At 52.8% G+C, this 19,067-nt stretch overlaps 1 protein-coding gene across 1 annotated transcript in view; it reads left to right on the forward strand.

Moving 5' to 3' along the window:
• Positions 1-19,067, forward strand: part of LOC122370866 (RNA-binding protein Musashi homolog Rbp6-like) — a 98,959-nt gene that overhangs the window by 27,512 nt on the left and 52,380 nt on the right. Inside the window, exons 3-4 of the mRNA XM_043346817.1 lie at positions 14,693-14,785; positions 17,337-17,385. Of these exons, the coding sequence (XP_043202752.1) occupies positions 14,693-14,785; positions 17,337-17,385 (142 nt within the window). The remainder of the gene's footprint in view (positions 1-14,692; positions 14,786-17,336; positions 17,386-19,067) is intronic.

Consider the following 19,067-nt stretch of genomic DNA (forward strand, 5'->3'; position numbering starts at 1 on the left):
TCAGCCGCACCGGCTGGCGGTCCGAGGTCGCCGGCTGGCCGCCCGGGCTGTGTCGCAGAGGACCTGGCCCTGTGCCGAAATTGAGCTCTCAGCAGCCCGGCGCCGGCCGGCCCGGGCGCCATTAAGACACGCCAAACGGCCAATACGTTATCCGTTATTGAATATCGCAGGCGTCGGCGGCGGCTGCGGTCCGTCCAATGGCCGTCTTGTCCCCGATTGTCTCTGATCGAGAGCTCTCTGGGATATGGCGGCGGATCAGCACTCTGTGACATTTTGGAGCTAGACCTCACCCCTCCACAAAGCACTCTTGCCCGGATTCATCAAATCATTCATGGCGAAGCCGAAACCAAAACAGCGTCGAAAACGTTACACGACCATACTTTACAGAATCGATGTTAGAGTGAGTTTGCGAAATCGGTGGATCCGCGGAGTCCCTAGGAAATCCACGGAGTCCCTAGTGGCTCCGCGGATGAACATCAAGTCTAGTATATTCGCGGATAAACGGGCGGGGATCCGCGGATGAACAAGACTCTTCAGGACAACCGCGAACTCCCTGAAGAGTTGACGAGATCCGCGAACCACCCGGGGAATCCGCGGAGTAACGATTCATTCTAGTGAGTTTGCGAAGGTCCTTTGCGTTTCATGCAGCTATCTTATGACAAGAATCAAGAATGCAAGGGCATATTGGTTAGATCGTCTGCGACTTGACCATCGCCCGTATTGGTGTTTTCCCAGTTGCTGTTGGAATTCGCGGAGTAGGTACCGATTCATTCTAGTGAGTTCGCGAATTATTCTTTCATCTCGCTTAGACGTCGCTCGCAAACATCAATATGCAATTAAATAATAGACGGTAAGCCATTTTTGGCGTGGTTGAACTTCTGCGACCAGTCTGCTTACTTTTCTCCCAACCATGAATGGAAAGCTGGAAAGGCATCTGAGCGATCATGTGAATGTATGGAAGTGTGTATGAATAACAGTAATGCTCACTCTTCATCAGGGGCGGAGCTTCCTGTACAGTTGGTGGGGCAGTTGCCCCTCCCCCAACTTGCCCTTTTGCCACAGCCGACCTGACCCGACCGGTCAGCACCGCGCCTACAGCCGCTCCAGCCCGGCGCCACAGTATATCTATTCTGGGGAACATTTGGACTGGAGGGGCAATGCTGAACTCCGATACGAGAACCCAACACGTACCTATCTACCCGCGCAAAAATATCAACTTTGAAATTTGAGCTAATTTGACCTGACCTTGACCTGACCTTCACCAGAGCATAACCTAAACTGGCCCCAAAGGCTACCTTACCCACATAATCGCATTTGTCATGTAAAATGGACCATAAAACATGCATCACATCATATTTTCATATTGTGACCCTCTGTGACCTGGCCTGGCATCAGTGACCTCAACTAGCATAATATGTGTTTGAATAACAATTCCCCGTCGTTGATTTTCAGTGACATGCATTTTACTCGGTTTTACAAGCACAACACATTTCTTGAAATGCCTGTAAACGGTGAAAATTCGACATTTGACCTGACCTGTGACGTTATCGCTTTGACCTAGGTCAATGAAATTGGGTCACAAGGTAGTTCCCCGCTGGAGCTATCCAACACCGTTTGCGGCTTGTCGCTATGTTACGTGGTTCTCGAGATCTTAGGGGGAACGCCCCCTCCCCCCCAATAGGGCGCGTTGCTCGGCAGACCCCAACGGGGCGCGGGTTAAGTCGCAGATGATCTACCCAGTATCCCATGCATCCTAGTCTAGACAGCTGCATGAAACGCATAGGAACTTCGCAAACTCACTAGAATGAATCGTTAGGCTCCGCGGATTCCCCGGGTGGTTCGCGGATCTCGTCAACTCTTCAGGGAGTTCGCGGTTATCCTGAAGAGTCTTGTTCATCCGCGGATCCCCGCCCGTTTATCCGCGAATATACTAGACTTGATGTTCATCCGCGGAGCCACTAGGGACTTCGCGGATTCCCTAGGAAATCCGCGGATCCACAAATTTCGCAAACTCACTCTAACATCGATACATTTCGACCCTCATTCCCGATTCAACACTTCCCGACAGGAAATTCTTGCCACAAGCATTTGATCAGAACGTCCCAGCCTGATCACAGATACGTGACACTGCGCTGTTATGGTCGCCTCGTTCGGACGACATCGGTATGACTGGCCGCGACCTGCTTAGCGCGCCGCGGAATGAACGCTGCCCCGCGGAATAAGGTCGCTCGCGCACGACTGGAGCTCGATTTGCATCTGTGATTGCGCTCGCCTGCTGCATACGACGTGGGCCCGGCGCCGACGACGGGACGCACCACTGCGCGGCGGGCGGCAGTTTGCTCAATATTGGCGGACTCTGATGATCGCAGGATGTTTTTTGCGGGTTTCTGCTGCGGACGGCGGTCATGACATAGGGCTGACCCCAGAGAAGAGGCGTGAATGTGATGTCTATGGCCTTGGTGATATATACGTTTACACCGATAATGTATCCACCTGAAATCCAATAATAGGCACATTCGCAACCTGCTAATCAAACATGGCGTGATGTGAGCCCCCTGTCATTGGTGATAATTGCCTGCATGGAATCCATCTCTCGCGGTGTCTGTTGATATCACAAGCCGCACTCGACCTCAACAAGTCACTGCCGTCTTGCCGAACTGTTGCACACATCTGTGCTCCGAGATGGATTGTCCGTCCGACCTCCGTGCCGCCTCGCCGCTCAGTTAAGCCCTCGCCGGAGAATCACTCCCCACCCGGCCGGCCGCCGTCCGGTGCTTTATATTCATACACTGCTGCCGTGGTCGGGTCAGACACTGTGAACACGAGCCGTCATTGCCGGGGAACTGTGTCCATGGGCCGGCATAGCTCATACGGCAGAACGGCGGCCCACTCGCCAGCAAATCACAAATATGATTGTCGTGCCGCCGACTCCCGGTGTTGGAATGGCAAGTGGGATTCACGGGGGCCGTTGCCGTGGCACAGCTGGATGAAATTGCTGCCGGAAATGTGGAAGTGGATGTCGAAAACTGGAAACGACGTTTTACGTGGTACGGCTAGTGACACGAGTCTGGCCAGATCCGTCGGACAGAGCATGAGAATAGAGGTCGCTTAGGACTTTGTTTTTGCGATTGGCACTTTAATTCTTATTGATTGGAGCATGTTTCCCTGGCGGCTACTGCCCAAGAACTGGGCCTTAAATTTATATCATACCGATATCCGACGCCAAAGGTTCGATTGGGGTAAAATATATCCACGGAACGGTTCCTGCCTCACCATCAGGGTGCACCTGCATCATACCCCACCTCAGTGAGGCAGGATGCTCTTCCCCTGCCCGACCGCGCTGCAGTGGACCGTGGCCTCCCCCACACCACATCAGCGCGGTGTACCGCAGGGATGCGTCATTGCCGCTCAGTTGTTCACATGCACACATACTCTGGTCGCGTCACGCTGCGGCTGCTCGCCCCGTGTGCTGACAATGCCTGGCGAATCGGTGTGTGCTCACCGGGCGGCCCGGCGCCGTGCAGGGATGAAGGTCTCCCGGTGAGGCACAGAATTCGTCTGCCTGTGACCGACTGATGCGCACGAGGATGACTCGTGGCCTCTGCTGGCCGTGCCGTGCACGGCCAGGGTCCCGGGCCGCTGACTGACATGACCTCGAGCACACCCCGTGATGGAGCAACTCGACGGACAAAGGCGCGTGACACGCACTCTGTGCGCTGTGTCGCGTCGGACGTAAACACGCCGAACAATTCAGATTGACGCCGAGTTGGGCGGATGTTTTCAAATAATGTAAAAGTATGCCGTCATAGGGTCGTTCGGGGAGAGAATTTTAGTTTATGACGCTGTCAGGCTCCGTCAGGCTTGCAAAGAGACTATCAGAGCTGGCGGAATATTCTGTTGGCGTGGAGCTTTCATGGGATCCAGCCCGGGTACATGAGAGCTTTGTGCTCGTAATGTGATTGTCTGGTTTGACATTACAGGCCGTACTGTCCTGTTCTTTCCGGCGCTAGGAGCGGCTCAGTCTGCGTCTGGCAGGCTACATGAGGATACTATGAACTGGCGGTCGTTCCTGGGTGGGCTTCCAATGTGCGTTTAAATCTTTGAGTAAAGCGGAGCGTTGATGTTGAGACTAACGGGCCACTGCTGGCGACAGTCGCAACAATTTATTTTCCTGCTGGCGCCGCCTGGTGTTTTTATCGCCGTGTTTCGATCAAGGACGGCCAGACAGCTCTGTTGGAGAATGATTGACCTGTCACTCAATTGATTTTCGCTCCATCTATTTTCTCGGCAACTTGCTTGCAAGATGCGCTACACCGCCCGTAGCCAGCTAAAGTGGAGCCTCGTCTTTTTGGCTCATCGATTATATGATTCATTACCGCAGTGGAAAAATGTTGGTCCGACTTTCCCAATCGGTTGTAAAGTTTTGTCTGCCGCCGTCCCGTGCCGCTATCCTGCCGTGACAGTCGGGTGGAGGCTGTTTGTTGCCGCGGCTTGTGTTTATGCTCAGGCGAGCTTTCCGTGACCCGCTGCAATCATAGCTTTCGTGCCTCGCTGTCATGAGGAGGCATCGTTATTAGCGCTTTCTCGCATCTGAACGCCGCCATCACGAGTCATGAACCCGGTTCAGTGGGACACACAGAACTCACAGACCGGCAGTAAAGCAGCGCTGCGTCCCTGATGGCTGCCGGATCTCCTCCGCTCTCGGTCGTCTCTATTTCTTTTCTGAGAGAATCGCCTCGTCAGAGTGCAGCGCAACTGCTCGTAATGACAAAGGATTATATCCGAGGCGCCAAAGCATGCTCTTTTCCAGTGTGAACTTGAGCTTATCATGCAATGTCTGTTGTCGGTTGACCTTGTGATCCAGTTACAAAATGATTCTCCTGCTATCATTGTTGACCCTGTCCGCGATACGGTGTAGTAATATTTGTTTCGCCCTGTCCACTAGCACGCGCCCCTTGAACCCGCCGATCGCTGCTATCGCGCCCGTGAGACCTCGGTGGAGCGATGGGCACCGGGCGTCCATCGTCGCGGTGTCAGTCGCACGCGGCGCGACCAACTGTCCAACTCGTATCGCGCGCCCACCGCTCGTTTGTCGCCACAGACAGTCGCTGTGCCCTGTTGGCCGTCGGCGGCGAATTAACGACGTCCGCCGCGCACTGGTCACCCCAGCGCTGCACCGGTGAAAAGTTGCGCACAGCCCTGCCCTGCGCCGCTGGTTCAATGCCCACTGCCCACTGTGATGGGTAATTCGGACTTGATACGGCTGTGGATTGCTGGATAGAGCTTATTGCTTTCAATAGATTCGGTATTATGTGGCGTTTTCATAGCGGACCTCCATAAATTGGTGTTGTATCGAAGTTCTATAAACAAGTTCTAGCGCCTTGTATCGGGCTGGTTTATTCGGGCGTCCCATCGGCAGAAGCGCGCCGCGCCGGTATTGGGCGGCATTGTTTTCGGGCGATATTGGGAAGGCCCGAGATGTGCAGCCTGTCCGATCGACCGCCGGCCGGCCGGACAGAAAGAAAAACGCACCCGTCGCAGACAATGTGTCTGGGATTTGGGATCTCTTCAGGCGGCTCGCGCTCTGGCTTTCTCGTCTTATTCTTGTTTTGGATTGGAATGCTGATGCTACGTCTGTGGTGCTAGGTCTACGCTACGCTGGGATTGGTGAGAAAACCAAGGCTGCTTCCTTGCCTGCTACTTGCCAACCGCTCGAGCGCGCAAACCTTCTGTGTGGCTACTGCAGGAACTTTTACAATACGCAAGCGAGTATCATTTTTATTAAAACAGATGAATGAAAGACCTTCGGAAGTATTTCAATTATTAAATAATCAATCATTTGGCTAGTTTTGCCATCCATTTCCTTTCCTCCCTGGTCCATCGTCACCAGCCCGCAACCTACCAGCTTCACTTCACCTCCTCCTGACCTGCACCTATCTCGGCCGGCACGGCGGGGGAGGCCATTCCTCCCACACACTCCCGATCCTAGCCTGGCCATCCCACTGGCGGTGCTCCGGCCATCTCAGCCCGTCGCCCTGCTGTCCGCGCCGCCAAGACGAATGGCTCCAGCGACCTCCGGCGTTGGCCGGGTCGCTGACCAGGGGACCTTCCTGTTGGTCGCTCCGGCCGGCCGCTCCGCCGGAAACCAGCCCGACTCCCCGCGGCCCGGCGCCGCTCCCAAAGCCGCCTTTCTATCCCAAACGTCGGCCGAGGTGATTTAAGGACGTTCGTAACTTACCCCGATCCAACAAGTTCAGCATTGATAAACTACATAAATACATGACGTCATTGTTGTGGTAATGTACCGTCAGCAGGAGCAGCCGTGTTGTCGTTCACAGCTCAACGGGCTTGATAAGAGTTCAGCGGTGGAATGGTGCGCCATTGAGCAGGCGGCGTGCGCCATGGTCTAAGAATAGCAAGAGAATGGGCCTGATGGCGGGCATTTGTTTGGAAGGCAGATGGTGGGTCACTGGAGGATCTCGTGAGAGAGTGGATTGTATTGAAGTGGAAATTGTGTTGATTCAAATTCAACCGATACGCTGTTTCGGTTCAGGCGCTGACGTGGTTAGAACGTAAGCGTTCTATTACTATGGATTTCTAGACATTTGCGCCTTTACAAAGTCGACATTCGCGGTAAAATTTTAGACAAGCTAAATACAGACAAGAACGGCATAAGATGCCGCCAAGAACAGCATCATGGCGGCATCCTATCCCTTCCTATGATGCTAGACGCCTTCCTCAGACGGAAGACGTTTCGTTGCACTAGTTGTCTGCCGTTTGCGTCGTTGGACTGGCGCCGTCGCGTCGTTAGAGTCTGCCCCCTGCGGCGGGTGGCGGGGCACGCGACACCGCCCGCTCCGTCCTGATAAATCGACGTCGTTGTGCACACAGCGTCCGCCGTTCGCGGCTGTTGCTCGGTTTGGAGACAGAGCCATGTGCTGGGAGTGCCACAGACCCGGGCGCGACAGCCTAACACCGGTGGTTTCCTGAGAGCTGCCTGCTTTCCGGACGGGCTGGTACGTGGATTGTTAATTGTCTCGATTTGCGCTCTGTTGTAGGGTATGGTTTGTGTCGTTCGGCAGACAGCGCAGTTTGTCGGTACTGCCGCCGCACCGGCACTGACATCCCCTCCGTGACATTTGGACGTCTGTTTGCCGAAGCACCGGCTCATTGATCGAGCCAAATGCCTGACTTTGGAGCACGGAGTATTATTAACCGCAAGCCATCTGCTGTACGGACCGCATACCGGATTGCTGCGTCCGTCAAGAACCCGCCTGAATGTCGGTCTTTGATGTGCTGTCGCCCCGGACCGGGCCCGGCCATATCTTGATTGCGCCGATATTGTTTGACGGTAAATACTGCGTCGCTGCGACACGCTGCAATCCAAGCCTCAAAGACGACGCGGCCGCCACCACGGACGTCCGGGTTCCGATTGGACCCCGGGCAGTCCCGTCCGGTAAACCAATCAGGTCCGCACGCGGCGCCGGCGACGGTGCCGACCGCTCGCGCATCGATTGTGGTGTTCACCGGCGAATGGCGTGAGCAGCGCGGCTAAAATATGAACGGATTACATCAATGGGTACCGCTGGCGGCGGTCGCACGTGCCCGCCACGAGCCGGCACGTGGTGCGGTGCACGAGCGCGGCACGCCGTGGCACGGCCGACTTCACGAACTTCTGCGCCGCGCGTTACCTGAGTGGAGTGCTGTGTTGACATGGCTCAGTCTAGACAGAACGGACTCACGATATCCGGCCAAATGTTTGCTTGGGCGTCTGGAGGCAGAGTCGTTAGTGTTTTTAATTTTCAACCGCATTTCAGACGATGCTTCTACCAGGTTCCTCAATTATTTTATCAGCACTCGAACTTTGGGATACAAGGTCTTGGATGTAAGCAATTTGTGTTTCCTGCTTAGCATAGTCAAATTCTTATGGGAGCCAGCCTAGTTTTCTCAGTACCTACTTTCTAATGTTGAGCCCAAGTGTCTCCAGTCTGACTTCTCTTTTCCCATTTTCTTCGTCCTCCTCCACTCCAGAGCGGCGATAGGCGAGCATGCAGGCGCATGTTCTTGCTGCCTGTCAGCATCAACATTTGACGGTGTACGGAAACCTGACCCCCTCCTGCTCCTGGACAAGGCAGTAACCGATACTGGGGCACTGCGGCGCATAGCACATGGCGAGCGGTTGGCGGAAAGGCTGAATTCAGTGGTCAGTGTTGAGTCGGTGGTGTGTCCTGAACAAGCGGAAAATCTAATAAAAACTGGTATGTGCGCAGTAATTGCTAGTATGCGTAGAACAGCAGCACTTTTCCTGCCAAAGTTTTTACGTTGCGCTTTGCAGAATGTTGGTCGGTTATTTCCCAGCCTGGCATCTCGGTAATTAAGAAGTATGCCTTAACGACTTGCTAATATGATGAAAGTTATCAACAAACTGAGACTTTTTCAACTAAATATCAATAAATGGTTGTTATCAGCATTTTTTTTTTGTATATGAGCGTAGCAGGTATCTGAGGATATAACCATTAACCAAGGAAAGCTGTTGTACTTTTTGTTTCTGCACGTTCTTACAAAGTGCAATAACACAAACAATAATAGCTGTTTTTTAAATTTACAGTGAATCATGACAGCGGTTATATGTTGTAAAAAATACTGCACTTTTTGTGCTTGTCCATGACCAGTTTATTGCAGGCTGTTCGTTTCACATTCCACAAGCACGATGAATTTGTTCTTTCACTGAACGCTGAAATAAATGTGCAGCAATTTCTGTGTGAAGGGTTTATTGTTTGCCTAGGCTCTTTGGCGGAAAGCGATCTGTTACCGACGTGGCGTAATGAAACAGCCGACTTGCTGGCTAGTGTTATGCCTTGTCTAGCAATATGTCTCCCAACTGTTTTACCATGTGGACTGTGCTGCTCATTTCCGCCCCAGTGCCCTTTGCCAGACATTTGGTCTCCCTACCGGAGAAGCCGTCGATATTTTTATCAGCTGTAGTCAGAAGCACATTTGCTAGCGCCGTTCGCCGGCACCGTAATTCCCAATGGTTTGCCGGTCCTGATAGGGTTGATAATTGATATGCCTACCCTTCAAGCTGCTGTAGACACTCGAAGTGCTGGTATGCCGCCCCTCCCGAGTCGCGTCACCTGCGGCCGTTTCAAAAATACCCGCAGCCGCCGGCCTCCAAGCAGTTTGGACGTCGCCCGGCGAGGTATCATGTGAAAACTGCCGTCGTGATTATTCCACCGACGTCGCTGCGGTCCTCAAACCGCCCATGTCGGGTCGGGCGCCGGCGGCAACGAGGCGACATCAGGCGACCGACTGACGTGCCCGGCGGCACTGACGTCGGGTGACGGTCGAACGGACCAATATAGGCGCGGTCGGCGCACATACCCGGTGGCGGGGCGGGGAGCGGAATACTGAGAGCTGGAGCGATATGGCGGGCGGTCCGGGCGGGGCCGGGTCTAGGTGAGGTATAACGGTGAGGGAAGGAGAAGGGGTAGCAGGGGTTAGGGTGAGGTGAAATGGGCTAGTGGAGTGGGATATGGAAGCAGAGAACGATATGGAATTGTTAAATCGGGCTGGACCGTGAGCTGGGGTGAGATGGTTGTCAAATGGCTGTTCAAACCTTTACCACCCCTTTTTGTTTGACTAGGATTTTAATGTTGGTTGACTTCGTTGCTGTTCCCTTGTGGTCTCACAGCAGCAGGGCTGCACACTGTGCAGTGTGCTTACCACATCATGAGTGATTTCCCAACCATGACGCTCTCCTAAGCTCGTTTCCGGGTCCAGATCGTCCCCACGACAGCGGCGTTCGGTCCGTACCCCGGGCCGTGCGTTCCGAGCCCGGATCGAAGGTGCACTGCACGGCGGGACGGCCGCCGCCGAGCTGGTCGGTATTGACCGCGCACTGAGCGAGCTGTGTACCGTCTGTACGGAGCTGAGCCAGCTGTGTACGGTCTGTGCGGAACTGCCGGCGGCTGCCGCAGCGCCGGCAGTGATAGCTACCGACCGCACCTCCCCCGACCCGACCTCGGCCGAACGCCGCCACGGGCCGGTATGTCGCGGCCGCACCCCGCACTGAAAACTTTTTTACCATTTCCTGAAGGGTAAACCCGCCATAGCATGGTAGCTTGACACACAGACGTTTTTTACCACCTTCCAGATGGTAAATTTTACTCTTTCATGAAGAGTAAACTCGCCAGGGAGGGGTAACATGACACACATACGTTTTTTACCATCTTCTGAATGGTAAACTCTTTTGATTTACTCTTGTCTAGAGTGTAACATTTTTTGGGTTACACTCTTTGAAAGGGTAAATCTTTAACGGAACCCTTTTTTAGGGAGTAACGCATCATCTACTCTGTGCTTTACCCTCCTACAGAGAGTATATTCTTATGGCCTACCCTTTGTCACATGGTAATGTTTACTCTTTCCTTTAGTGTAAACCCCCCAGAGGATGGTAACAGACCCACAGACGCTTCCTTCAGAAGCTTCACGAAGCTTCTGTTAACCGGAGCTCACCAACTAAAAAAAAATGTTTCAAGAGCAACAATGTAGGTATATTTGGCTTCCGTACAAACAATACGAGGGGCACACCAACCATGAACATTGTGAGACTCTTCACTTATTCATACAAATTTATACAAAGCGTTCAGCAATGCACAAGCGGTAAATAAACACCACGATACAACTTGAATGCAATTTGAATATGAATACAAGACATTCAGCGCCCTCATATTGGATTAGGCAGAGCGCACAATATTTGAAGTGAGCGACGGCGTTCCTGGGTGGTCGCCCGTCTGCGTGAGATAATGAGACTGGATCACTACAGTGCAAGGCTTTTTCAAAGTCACCAACAAAATGCATAAACTTGTAGCATCACAACAAAATTAATGTACGTACTCACAACACTAGGCCACGTGGCCGTGCACGGGGTCCTGTTAACCAGGTCAAATTAGGACCACTCAACGGCACGCAATGCCTTAGCACATCGGTACTTACAAAAAAATGTCCACAGAGGCTCTATAGGCGATGAACAACACACAAGCACAATCACCAACGGCCACGCCGCGCGGCACCGACACTGCTCACATCCGCTCTCGGAGACCAACGGCCGAAAACTGACAGATGCGCGCGGCCTTCAAACCGCAAACGGCCGATCTCGTTTCTGATTGGCTGATTGTTTCCATTTCAAATATCATCTTCTCGAGGGTAAACAAGATCCACGCATGAAACGACTATCTGTACCCGAGTCACGATACCCAGGAGGAAAGAGTTTTCGTGATGTTCTGGATCGCGAGAGTAATATTGATATTTACATGGTAATAATACTCTTCGCTGGCGAATAAGTTCATATTAACCACGTACCGTTACTATGCACATAATGGTAGCAGCGAGTTACCCTTTCAATATACTATTATCTTGCGGGTTTGATGAAAATGAACTCTCCAGGAGGTAGTAAAAAAGTTTTGAGTGCGGCCCGGACGGACGGTCATGACAGGGAATTGTGAAGGGTTATGTGATTCCCGGTGGGCATGCTTTCATTTTATATTTATGAGGTCCTACAACCAAAATTGTTTGGTTTATATCTTGAGAAAGTATCACTAACAGATACCACTCAAGAGATACCGTGTGCAGTGCGCACTCGTTAGAATCACGTTCTCCGTGTTTATATGTCACCTGGCAAGGCTGATACACATTCTCGGCGGTATGCATTGGACTGTCACTGTGAGCGGTGTTATAGAATTGCAACTGTTCTAGCCGACCTCGTTACCAATGTGCATGACATAATTGACACAAGATAATGAAATATGTTCAGCTGAACTCACTGCATGTCCACTTTTCAGTAAATTTTATGCCAGTACTCTATGCATTCTTTTCCCGAGTTTTAACATCATTCCGGCATCACAGTTGTGGCACGTTTCCGCGTCTTTTAGTCCGCTCAGAACGAGAATTACTCGGGGCGGAAACTTCCTATCCGAAACAACCCACTGCATGCGTCGTTGAAGCCAAGTCGCAGCCGAGTTGCAATGCGGACGACGTCGAATCTTCCACTCGAGTGGCGGGCCGGCTACGACAACGGTCACAAGGCGGAGCGTGATTGTGCATTTGAATGCGAGCGGGCTGTATGACGCCCTTTACGGCGCGTTATCTTGTTTGAGTTGGGGCCTAAACTGCTCTGTGTGGCGTAACTGTTGCAGCGATTTTGCATTGTGCAGTGCACTTGGACCGACCTTTGCTTAAATATCTTAATTCTGGTTTTCTTAACTTAAGTACTTTATCTTACTGAATGTATTGAACGTGTCGTTTGTTTTTAGTGCATCCGAATAGCATGTAGAATAAAAAAGAATAGTTCTATAAAGTGAGAACTGTTGGTAACGACATAACCAGCTTCACGTATGAGATGGGACATGAGTTTTTTTACGACCTGGATGTTCCTTGCTCTCTAAAAAGTCAGCTCTGGTCTGCGGTAACGGTGGTGTCGAAGGAACTGGCTATCTGGCGGTTAGTGGAGTAACTGGCTGTCTGGCGGTTAGTGTAGGTGCCGCTGCACTGACGGTGTCGGGGAAGCTGACTGTGTGGTGGTTACTGGAGGTACAGCCGCGGCGGTGGCGGTGGTGACTCCTGCGGTAAAGCCGGTGGCCGTGTGCCAGTAACTGAGACGCCGCGACGCTGTGACCCGGCGCGTGCTCAGACCAACAAAACACGGCACTGAGCGCGATCCATGTCGGCTTGCGGTGTGACTGCGGTGTGGTGGGTCACGGCAGGCGGCCGGTGGGGAAACAACGTTCCACCCCCGCCCCCGCCCGGGCACGTGTTTCGCTCGGCGGCCGTCGGCAGGTGCAGGGTGACGTGCGACATGTGCAGGGCATGACGTGCGACATGTGCACCTGGCCGCCGAATGGATGGTCTGTGTACAGCCGCCTCAAAGAACGCCCCGTACTGTGTAAAGATCCTGATATATCGTCAATTATTAGCGACGTTAAGCCTCCATGAAAGGCTCTGCAAACAAACTGAGCTATTTTAGTTGAGCAGACTGCGATGAACCTTAGGGTAAATGTGGACTTGACTGGGTGTGCAGTAGCGATTTTTGTGTTTGAAACTCTGTCTGCCCACGTGGGCTGGTCGACCGTTTGGCGAGGTGGCAGGGAGGGGCAGTCACGGGCCCTGAATGCGCCGACTAAATGCCAGGCCCGAGGTGGCCATTTGTGTCCAGAGTACCAACATTGGCCACAGGGCGGCCCGGAGTTTGAAGCCTATGCGGTTTGGTAATGGCTACCTGGAGCGGACAGGGCTTTATTACGAATGGGTTGTTATCAAACTTGAAATTGCCGGCTACCACGCCAGCGAGTCCAAAAACTGGCGGCGCCGACGGTCGGTGGGCTCACCGCGGCTGTCGGCCGTCAGAGAGCGCACGGCTCGCGGACGACGAGCTTTCACAGCGCGCCGGGCCGGGGCCGACTCTGTGTGACGGTCCCCGGCTCTCACAGCGCGCCGGGCCGGGTCCGACTCCGTGTGACGGCCCGCCAGGTGATCGGCGCCGCAATCATAGGTACTGTACCTGGCCGAACTGCGCCCCGGCGGCCGGCGGCGCGTTCAGCACCGTTTGACCATCGATCGGTGCTGCTGGGCGGCCAATGAGAGGTGCCACTCCGGGCCGACCGCCGCCGCCCGACCGGCTGTAAAACGCTGCCGATTAACCTTTGTGCACCCTGATGAACGCAGCCGGCTCCCGCGCGGCACTCCAGGTCGGCTGCCGCCCGGAAACGACCGGCCGCCGAGCGCGCGGGCAGATTTCCCGACCGAAATGACCGTCCCGAGACGGCTGTGTTTGATCTGACCTTAACTCGGTTTGCGCTCCTCATGGGTGCGTGAGTGTGTGATTGAATCAGCCGCTGTGTGTTTTGAGAATTATGTGCTCAGAAGTGTGGCTTATTTGCTGTATCTGAGAGCTGCACCTTGTAACTTGAGCCGACTGCTGCGGCTAGATGAATTATCCGCCGTCGGAGCTGCCGCGGGAAGCCGGGAGCTGTCGGCGTGGTCTGACAGCTTCTGTTCTCCGAGAGTGGCTGCCGCGTAGGCGGCGGAAAAGGCGGGTTTATCTCATCTCGCCGAGACGGCAGCGGCTCACTGCCGGCCGCGTAAAAACTCGCCGTAAAGTTGGCCTCCGAGTGGCGTCATTTTGCGCACGGCTGCGTGCCGCCGGACTGCGGCCAAAACGACGCGCTTCCGTTCTTTGTTTGTGTTGGTGGAGCCGCCGCGAGCGCGTCACCTGCGCACTGACGTGATCCGATCACTGCCACCACGGCTGACGTGGTGACGTCACGTGACGTGACGTGACGTGGCCGGGGACACGGTCTGTCGCCGACTGAACTGTCTGTGCGCCGGACAAAGACTGGCGGTCGCCGGTCCCGACGCACCTGGTGGTACTGCACGCGACTCGGTCATGCTTAGTGGGGCAGAACGGGGTCGCTTCCCGCGCGTCGGGACAGGGCTCTACTGGGACCGGCACACGTTTCATTATGCATAATTTACGCGGTCGTTACAGATGTATCCGATGCATTCTAATGCGGCCGGCTCGGGCTGGGCGTATTTGTCGTCGCGAGTCGTTTGTCAGTGCAGATCTGATTCTTCTGTCAGTGTTCTACTTTGTCAGTCTCCTTTTCGTTCGTCAGATCTGACGTGCTTTTTCTGTTCACAGATGGTCACCCGGACCAAAAAGATATTCGTCGGAGGCCTGTCTGCACCTAGCACGCTGGAAGACGTCAAAAACTACTTTGAGCAGTTCGGACGGGTAAGTGGACAACGCCGCGACCGCGCCAACTTTGTCTCAGAGCTGATTGTCAACTCAGTTTGTCCCCTGTTTTGTCGGAAAGTGCGGACCAGGATTACCAATAGAGTCTCCCTTGGGTCCCGCGTCTAGTTGACCGCAGTAGGCTCAACGCTGCTGTTTCCAAATAACCACTGGCACTGGCATTTTCGAGCGTGACCAGGTATCATTATTCCCGCTATGCCGCTATTTTCGTCTGTCCGTTTCCCTGAATTCCTCGCCATTCGATATCTGGCAACCGAGAATATCCCACCGCCTGCGCTAGCGTCAGAAAATACCACGGAGGGACCACCAGATGAGTCTCCTATAGATAGAACGCACCAATGGTACCTTTCGGACCATGCAAGGCACCCGTAACACATATGTGGATATGTCGGAATGGACACGTGTAATGTGTCTAAGGCGTTAACGGATTTAAGCATCCCACCATGTGCCCCAAGCATTGTATTTTATTCGCAAGCCCAGCTCTTCCTCTTCTTCGTGTTCATCCTATGTCGCCGTCCCCTCTCCCTCTTTCCTCCTCTCTCTCTCTCTCTCTCTCTCTCTCTCTCTCCCTCTCTCTTTCTCTCCCCTCTCTCTTTCTCTTTCTCTTTCCCTCTCTCTCCCTCTCCCTCTCCCTCTCCCTCTCCCTCTCCCTCTCCCTCCCCCTCCCCCTCCCTCCCTCCCTCCCCACCTCCCTCCCTCCCTCCCTCCCTCCCCACCTCGTCCCATCGTCGTGTCCGTCTCTGGCTGCGTCGTCAGCTCGTCATCGTCTCCGACGATCGCGGCTGGTTAGCGACGCGGCGCCGCTCACCTGTGGCTATCGCCCCCGCCGCCCCCGCTCCCGCCCGCCGCTGACCGGTCGGCGGGTGTCGCGTTGACCCGCTTATCTCGCGGTGGGGCCGGTGGCGGTGCGCCACAATCAATAGGTCGGCTCGCGGCGCTGTATTCTCCACTCATCTGTATTCGAGCCGCGTCGATTGTGTTGGATTACGGCCCGGTGGCTGGGCAGCCGTCGAACGCCGGGTGGCTACCAGGGCCGTCCTGCATTCCCGGTCTCCGTCTCTGTCTCAAACTGTCTCATTGGATCTCCTGTGTATTTCGATCTCCAGTTATACTGCTACAAATATAGAATTCCTTATTAGCTCAGATAATTCATCCCTTTCTCAGAAACCAGACATCCTAGTTTTATTAGTCTAGTTCTTCGATGCTGTCATAAATATGGATCACCTTAACTGTCAATCAGTTTGGAACTTACGAGCATCAATATTTCGACCTTTTGAACTACGGCTTCACATTATGTTGAAGAATACTGCCCTAAATTAAAGAAAGGTCATTTCCGAGCCCAACTTCTCCCGTGGGTGATGTATGTCCTCATGACCTTAATCGTCCCAAACTTGTGACGAACGTTATTCAGGATTGGGGATATTGCCTCGAACACATGATGTTTGCATGATAAAGTCGAAAACTTTGCCAACGGTAGATCGACGACCAGATTTCGTGCCGGCGGGCCATACCTCTCCGGCTGTGACACATCAATGACGTCATCAATCTAGCCGGCCCGGCCGCCGCCATTCAGCCGGCCGAGCAGACCGCCGGCAAAGTTTATGGACAACTTCTGAAATTACGTCATGAGTTCGAAGTGTGGCTTGATCAATGTTGCAGTGTTTGCCACGTTCCACTTGCCTACCTAGGGTGCGATATCTTGATTGGTAGGCGGTTATGGCGTTGTTGTGTGCAACTGTATTGGCAAAAGTTTGTATGACATTTAAATTAATGAATATAAATTGGAGTTGATATGCTGTAACGGCTGACAAGTATAGTACCTAGCTTACCTAGTAGATATACAGTTTCTAGAAGGTCCGAAGCTGTTTTGACGCGTATTGTGTGTCGTTGATATACCTAATGTAGTTTTGAATTTGGTTTAACTATCATTTTTACAACACTAGGCTTGAGAGAATGCCTACAGTGGCAATGATATAACGCAAACCTTATTAGACTCAGAGAAGCACGGTCCTATGAAGCAATGTGCCGTCTTGTGAGATTACTTGGCAAAAAGGCTGGGTGTTACCGAGTAGTGTAATACCGCCCGCTCTGGCGTCTTGACACTTCATTACCGTGATAAATTGTCAAATTAAAAGTTGTCGTGGTGCTAATCATATTCATGGCCCGTTATATATGACGCTCGGCTAAGAAAAGCGCCGGAAGCGCAAACGGCCTGCGAGTGTGACGAGCCGTCTCTTATCACCCTGATGACCCCAATTATTGTGCTGCACGTCCCTCCACGAGAAGAGTCCTCTAACGCTGCTCAGAGTATTGCCTGTAAATCCGTCATTTTTATGTTTCCTCAATCCTTTAATTAGTTTTTGCTCGGTCAGACTAGCACGATCGTGGATGGGACGGGCTCGTCATTGAAGGTGTACTTACTGAATGTGCACTGTGCATAAGGCTTACCTGATAGGTGACGTCGCATGTCCGTATTGTAATCGATGATGCTTCCAATTTACTCATAGTGACGGCTTTATCTGGTTTTCAGATAGAGGACGCAATGCTCATGTTTGACAAGCAAACGAACAGACATCGAGGTAAGTCAATGGAGCATTTCGCTCCTATTGATTTTCTGCCATTTGCATTTTTCATCTTTGATATATTCTGACTGAATGACGTATATCTTTACTTATGCGTTGTTGTACTCTGTTTTGCGTCTTACTCTTCGATGCATGCTTTATATAACTCAACCTTTAGCTAAAGTACTTTTCGATTTGCAGGAGTCCGTTCTCTCTCCTGATTTTATGAATGCTGATAATCCGAAGGAAATATGCGTGTGTGGAACATAAATGCCAACAGCCTGTTGAATAAGCGTGTATGGCTAACTGCTCCATTGCGTCTGTAGGATGGACCGTATATAATGTCAACGTGATGCTCAATGAAGTTTAGGAGATAATAGATATTCATTAGTAAGACAAACTCCCTTATGCACCCGTGGATGCAAAATCACTGATGACTCGTTCTGATTTCCTCGAGCCGTGTGGGCTTTAAGCTATCGTAACAATAAATGAGCTCGTCCCAAAGCTGTCTCAGTTTGAGAACCCACGGATCCAAGCTGTGACAACCCAGGACTATCGCCTCTCCGAGTTGTTAGCCGTTTGCACAGTTTTGAGCCACCACTGTCGCTTAGTGAAGGTTGCAAGCTTTAGTTTCATGCACTTCGTCAGCGAGCTGCGCCAGTTCTCTAACTGAGGTAGTCTCTGGTCGACATGGATGACCCCTGTGACCAGACATGTGCATGGATCCGAGAAAATGGATCTGGGATCTGATCCCACGGATCCTGCTCTCGGATCCGACGGGATCATAGTTCCAGCTCTGTAATTTATCGAGAGATCCGCAGGGATCACAGATCCGAGTTTAATTTTTGGCTTGAGATCCAGTGAGATCATAGATCCTCACTCATGTTTTGTCAACACATATATCCCAAAAAAGCACTTGTTTCAACTCACAAACGTTCTGTTTTAGTGATTTTATGTGATCGCACGTCATAATCCATAGTTCTGTGTCACTTATTGGCATAGAAACCCTTTAAAACATAGTTTCAAATGTGGTGCATGGTGGGATCCACTCAGATCATAGATCCATGTTCTTAATTTATCGTCAGATCATATGAGATCATAGATTCAAGATGTATTTTTCACGACGGATCCGGTGGGATCACAGATCCCAACCTGTACTTTGCTTCGAGATCCACTGAGATCATAGATCCATCACTCGGATCCATGCACATGTCTGCCTGTGACCTCTCGGTACCTCACGGCTACCCCCCCCCCCGGTCACTGTGCGACGAGCCTCGGGCGGCTCTGCTCCGACCAACTCGCGGCTGAGTGTGCGACATCCGCCTGTTTGTGTCGGCCGATACGGCCCGGCTGCGGCGGCCGACTGCAATTTGTGCTGGTCGTTTCACGGCGGGACCCGGCCGCGCCCACGGCGGTGTGCGCTCGCCCGGCTCGACTCAATCTCAGTACGGCAAGAGTAGAGCCGCCGCACACCGCCCGACGATCGTCACGCCGGCATAAACGACAAAACACCGGCCCGCTTTGGCCGCCAGACAATTTTCAGACTTGCCCCGGCGATCCCAGCGGGCCATAGATATACAGACTAGATAGGACACACCCATTGGCTCCCCATACTAGCGAACATGTAGGTCAGGCGGCCATGTTGGGGCAGCCGTCTACATAGACTCGCATTTGCTACAACACGTAAAGTGAATGGGGAT

Source organism: Amphibalanus amphitrite, unplaced genomic scaffold, assembly GCF_019059575.1.
Source record: "Amphibalanus amphitrite isolate SeventyFive unplaced genomic scaffold, NRLGWU_Aamphi_draft 001177F_arrow, whole genome shotgun sequence".
NCBI classification, from domain to species: domain Eukaryota; kingdom Metazoa; phylum Arthropoda; class Thecostraca; order Balanomorpha; family Balanidae; genus Amphibalanus; species Amphibalanus amphitrite.